At 40.0% G+C, this 6,000-nt stretch overlaps 1 protein-coding gene across 1 annotated transcript; it reads left to right on the forward strand.

The window, feature by feature from the left end:
• The first annotated feature begins 4,547 nt into the window (after window positions 1-4,547).
• On the forward strand, window positions 4,548-5,567 carry LOC101403257 (vomeronasal type-1 receptor 4-like). The gene is given in 1 exon segment (XM_014794322.1): window positions 4,548-5,567. A coding segment is annotated over 1 exon segment (942 nt). The 5' UTR covers window positions 4,548-4,625.
• Window positions 5,568-6,000: the final 433 nt, after the last annotated feature.

Below are 6,000 nucleotides of genomic sequence, written 5' to 3' on the forward strand. Positions count from 1 at the left end.
TAAAATTGTGGTTACCAGGGCAGGGGGCTGGGAGAATAGGAGAGTTGTTGGTCAAGGGAACAAACTTGCAACTAGTAGATAAAAAGCTCCTGGAGATCTAATGCACAGTATAGTTAATTTAGACACCATCATTGCGTTCTAGTTATCAAATTTGCGAAGAGTTTAGATCTGAATTATTCCAACCACATAAAGAAATGGCAATTAGGTGATGTGATAGAGGTGCTATTGTTACCATAATAATCATACTACAACATGTAAATGTATCAAATCACCATGTTGTATACTTCAAATTTACACAATGTTATATCTCAAATACATTTCAATAAAAAAGGAACCCATATATGACTGTTGTGATTTGATCATAAATGGGAGAATAGATGAATAATGGAATGAATCAGTGGCCTCCATTCTGCCCTCTGCCACCTCCATCACCCCTAGACCCATCCATCCTCTCAATCTACCTCTATTCCCTCTTCTATATCTTCATCTGGCCACCTGTGATGTTTACACATCCACTAAAACTCCACATGCTCTCACCTCCCTCCAAGTCCTTTGACTTCAAATATTGTACTCTCCATCCCCATCTTGTGACATTTTTGACCTCCAACCTTCTACAACCAGTATTCTAGGGACCTCAGTCTAACCCTCCTCAGCCTTCACTACCTCTGCAAAGCCTGTTGTCCATGCCCTCCTTCCTATTGCCTACTATCTACACCCAATTCCAATATCTCATCCCATGACCTGTGATTTCTATGCCCCTTCACTCTTATTTTTACCAGCCCTTAACTCTCAGGCGTCATCAATGACCCCAGGAACCCAAACCATACACTGCACCCGTTATGCCCAAGCATGCAATCCCTGACACATTCTCCTGTGCCCTTTGACTCACTCAGGCTACTGTCCTCTCCAGCTGCCTCACTGTTCTCTGCCCGTTTGACTTTCCTGCCTATGTCCATGGTTTCCCCTAGTGCCATCTCCTTTTCCCACACTCTATCCCACTTGGATCATTATCTTCTTCCAAGATCGGCCTATCCCATCTGAATTCACCTTCTCCCCACACCATGTTGTTTAAATGCACCCACCACTGGCCTTTCCTCACTTTTGCCATTAACTTCCAATCCCCATTAGCACTTTTGATCCCTTGACTCTATTCCCCCTTTATATCCCAGATCCTAACACCCCCCATCTTCACTTCCTTGCACACTTTCCCCACATGTATTTTCATCTCTGTCATGTTACATTAATACTTCACCAACTTTAAAAACCCTTTGCCTTTTCTCTCTCTAAACACTCTCTTCCACTGTACTCTCTATAACCCCATGCTCCCAGGCTCTCTGCACCCCCATATTATCCTATGTTGCCTTTGTCCTGTGGCCTATTCTTACTCCATTCTATCACATAGCCACAGTGTCCCTCCCTCAAACAGTCCAAGATTTCCAGCATGTGTCTTGACATAAGATGGCAATGCTCACAGCACATTTGAAGTGTTGTGAATTATAAGAAATACTGCTGTTTTGGTTGTTGCAGTTTTAAGAGGACTAGAAGATGTAGGAAGGCCCCAATTTTTAGCTATCCAGAAGTCTGGAGATACAACTATTCTTCTGTGTAAGAGCATGTAATTGAAATGGACACATGATTGGTGGCTGTGATTTTATGAAAGAGTGTAATTGTGAGTTTGGGTGAGTGTGTGTATTTATGAATATTTACATATGTGAATGTAAATTTTCATGTGTTCAATGTGTACATTAATGTTTGTGAGTGTGCAATAGAAATTTTGTGAGCACGTCAGTGACTGTGTCTGTGTATAAGAATGTGAATGTGTGTGACTATCTGCGTGAGTGTGTGAGTGTGCATGCACATGACTGTTTGCATCTGTGTGTAAATGAGTAATTGCATGTGTGTAGGATGTTGTCCACAATTATGGCTCTAACAACTGAACTGAAAATTGGGTGCGATGACATAGTGAAGGTTTATCTGAGTAGAGGAAAACCTAAAGAATTAAATTAAACATGAAATTTATATTTATTTTATTCTGATCTAGGAAAAATATTTTTTGATTGAAAAAGTAATCTTATTTCCTTCCTGAAAAGTTTTTGAAAAAGTAGGTGTGGAAGACTGTGTTGACCATTTGATTGTCTTGAATTAAGCAGGTAGCACTGGCTTATCTGATACTTACAAGAATGGTGGAATCTCCCTGTTAAACCCTCTGATCCTAGTGCTTTCTTTGTGAAGGTCTATTCTAGAATTTTCTCTCTTTTTTCCTATTGATATTAGTGTGCTTCTGCTTCCCAACACTAGTGAGACTCAATATGATCAACTATAGTGTCCAAAAACTTACATATTAATTGATATTTAGTTGTGCCAATGAAGGCAATGATATCTGATGTAAATTATTGGCATCATGTTCTTCTTTTCACTTCTATCTCTTATTAAATCCTTCTGAGATATTTAGGCTTATTCCATTTTCTTGATCGTAATTTACTTGATGGTGCAGCTCAGTTTTCTAAAATGAGGAAAGAACTCACTTTTGGGTAGAACTTCTGGGTGACGTAGAATATCTAGCGAGACACACACACTAGGTGACAGTCCCTCATATGTCAGACCTAAGTATTTCCTTCTCTCCTCCATATGAGCCAGTATCTGCCACCAGGGATCATGGAAAAGTAAGTCTCTCACAAACACTCCAATGGTCTCTTAAGACCTGCTAGCTAGAAACTGGTAGCTGTTCTTGGCAATTAGCAACTGGGAACAAAGTTTTCAAAAATACTCTCAGCTCCCAAGCCTGTTACTGCCGATGCTGCTACAGGTGAAATGATAATTGCAGTTCTGAGGGGAAGTGAGGTCACAGAATCACAAACTCATATCTCTGGGTCTAGCTACCCTCTCACACATGTACTGACTGCTTTGATCTTCACACTGAGCCCACCATCCAGGCAGCAGGAAAAAGTGGGTGAGCTCTCTCTATAGTCACCTGAGTGGCAGAAGCTGTGAGACAGGGAGATGTATCAGGAGTCTGGGTGAGCGAGCACATTGGACACAGGGAATCTTTTGCTTATGAACCTGGTCCAGTTACAAAGCCACATAGGAGGGTGGAATAAATCCTGAGGCATGAGCTGAGATAGTAAAGAGAGATGAGGTCCTCGACCTTCCACCAATCCCTGATGGCTCCTTGTGTGATGTCATGTAATCCTCACTGACAGTGAGTGTTGTGGTTTAATCCAAGTGATGATGAAATCTGATTGTTAATGTGCGTAAGGACTATAGTTCCAGAGTCAGTCTGCTGTTCTGCCTACTTTACAGGAATCGTAGACATAATTTTTAGGTTTCTAGAGGTTCACTCACAATAACGCCACGCTTGTAATAAAGAGGATAGGATGAGCCTACAGGAATCCTCTGATCCTGTGCAGAAACAGTGTGTCTAGTAGCAGTTGCTGGAGGAGAAATGTCTTCTCTAACTCTGGGGGTGTGAAGTGCTTGAGAGATTTAATAATTGTGTCTCTATTGATTACAGAGAGACTATTACCACTCAAAGTTAGGGAAGCAGCATTTAAGAAAAATATAACTTTGTAAATTTCAGACAACGTTTTTAGGCTCAAACGAATCTTGTGATATTTCTGCTGCTTTTAAATATTATATTAATCCAAAAAGTGTATGTCATTAATATAATATAGAAGATTATGCCTTTACATTGCAACTTGCATGTGTGTCTTCTATTTTATTATCTTTCTCAAATCTTGCCTGACTGCTAATCATTTTATTTAACTCAGGTATTAATCAATAGACATGTACTTGGTGTGAAAATAGTCATAATTTGTTTCTCTCAGACACTTTATCATGCATCAGTGTTTTTGTCTCATAGTTCCTGTGACTCAGGACATTGTACATTTGTTCCTGGGGTAAAAGCAAATGAGTCTTTTTCTTGCCATCCTAATGTTGAGACATTCTTGCATTCATTAAAACCAACTCATCCAGGGGCAGGATCTCGCAGTTTTATACTGCAACCAAGGCATCAACACTATATTAAGATCTCTAAAGCTTTATTCAAAGTTTATATTTGCCTATAGAATAAATCTTCATAAATAAGCAGAATCTTATTACCAAAATTTTAAAATGAAATACCACCAATCTAAATTGAAATAACAAGGTGTAAAAACAAAAATAAATTTAGATCCAGTGTACTTGAGGAACACAGCTAACTGGCATTTAGTGTATTAAGGATTAAATGCACCATCTTTGTTACCAGGCCCACCAGGTTCAAATCCCCACTCTGCCCCTAAACAGTGTGTAAATGTAGAGGAAACACTTAACCTCTCCGTCCTTGTTTTGTCATCATCTGTATAAGGAATGTAATAGTGCCTGCCCCACGAATTTGTGAGGGATAAAGTAACCACATGTGTGGACTTTATAGCAGTGATTCATACGTTGCAAGTGTTTTTTAATGGCTATACTTTTAACTTTTGAAAGTCTCTAAAGACAGAAAAACTTTAGCTATTTCAAAGTAGAAACTGTTGGTAAGTGGAGAGTATTGGATTTTAGTTGACATAATAGATGTGGCCCACACCTCCTATTCCCGGACAGGATCCTCGAGCTCTGAAGACAAATATCAGTCATGGAGAACTGACGGGATGGCCACCAAGGATTTGGCAGTAGGAATGATCATCTTATTACAGACTATATTTGGAATCCTGGGGAATTTCTCTCTTCTTTACCATTATCTCTTCCTTTATTTCACTGGGTGTAGGACAAGGTCCACAGATTTGATTGTCAAGAACCTGAGTGTAGCCAACTCCTTGGTCCTGTTCTCTAGCCGATTCCCTGATACGGTGTCACGTTTTGGGGGGTAACAGGTCTTCAATGATTTTGGATGCAGATTTTTTCCTTATGTTCATGGAGTGGGCAGAGGGGTGTCCATTGACACCACCTGCCTCTTGAGTGTGGTCCAGGCCATCATGATCAGCCCCAGGAACTGCAGGTGGGCAGAGCTTAAAGTGAAAGCTCTCAAGTGCATTGTCCCTTCAGTTTTCCTGTGCTGGATCCTGCACATGCTGATGAATGTCGTTTATCCTATGTTTATGAGTAGCAATTGGAGCAACAAAAACATCACAAGCAGAAAACGTTTTGGATACTGTTCTGCTGTTCAGTATGACAAAACCAGAGACTCATTATATGCAGCATTGCTATCATTTCTTGATGTTTTCTGTTTGGTGCTCATGATCTGGACCAGTGTCTCCATGGTTTTCATCCTTTACCAGCATAAGCAGAGGGTCCAACACATTCATAGGACCAATATCTCCCCCAGGTCGTCCCTTGAGTTCAGAGCTACCAAAACCATCCTTCTCCTGGTGAGCACCTTTGTCTGTTTTTACAGCCTTTCCTCCATCGTTCACGTGTGTGTGGCTCTTTTTAACAATCCTCACTGGTTTCTCTTGAACACCACTGCAATAATCAGTATGTGTTTCCCAACTGTCCATCCCTTTCTGTTCATGAGCCGTGACTCCAGCTTATCCAGGCTCTGCTTTGTCTTTATAAGGAATGAAAAATCCCCTAATCTTGTCATGAATATGTGAATTGTATGTACTTACACAATGCTCATTTAGTAATTCATTTATTTCCCTCAGAGTTCTAAGTAACATTATGCATGGCTGTTCAGAGAATGTAAACAGAACACGCAGAACATCTTTTTGAGAGTAGCCAAAAAGTTAAAATAGTAATTGTAATGTAATATTATATAACTATCTTGTAAATACTTATGTGATTGAAGTTTTTCTAATCCTTAAAGTTGAGAAGTTCAGAATTCATACAATAGTAAACACCAAGATACTGAAATGTTCTGGATATTATGGAGACGTCTTCGAGTGTGTAACTTAAATCTATCACAGTAAATTTCCAGACCTGAACTAGGTGTAACATTGTTAGAAAAGGTGCATGGAAATGGAACAGCATGTGGCAGGCCATCACTGAAACTGAGGACAATAGGGCTGGAGGGGAAATTCAGTCAGT

The sequence above is a fragment of the Ceratotherium simum genome, chromosome 33 (assembly GCF_057802395.1).
Source record: "Ceratotherium simum simum isolate JZ-2026a chromosome 33, ASM5780239v1, whole genome shotgun sequence".
In the NCBI taxonomy this organism is placed as follows: domain Eukaryota; kingdom Metazoa; phylum Chordata; class Mammalia; order Perissodactyla; family Rhinocerotidae; genus Ceratotherium; species Ceratotherium simum.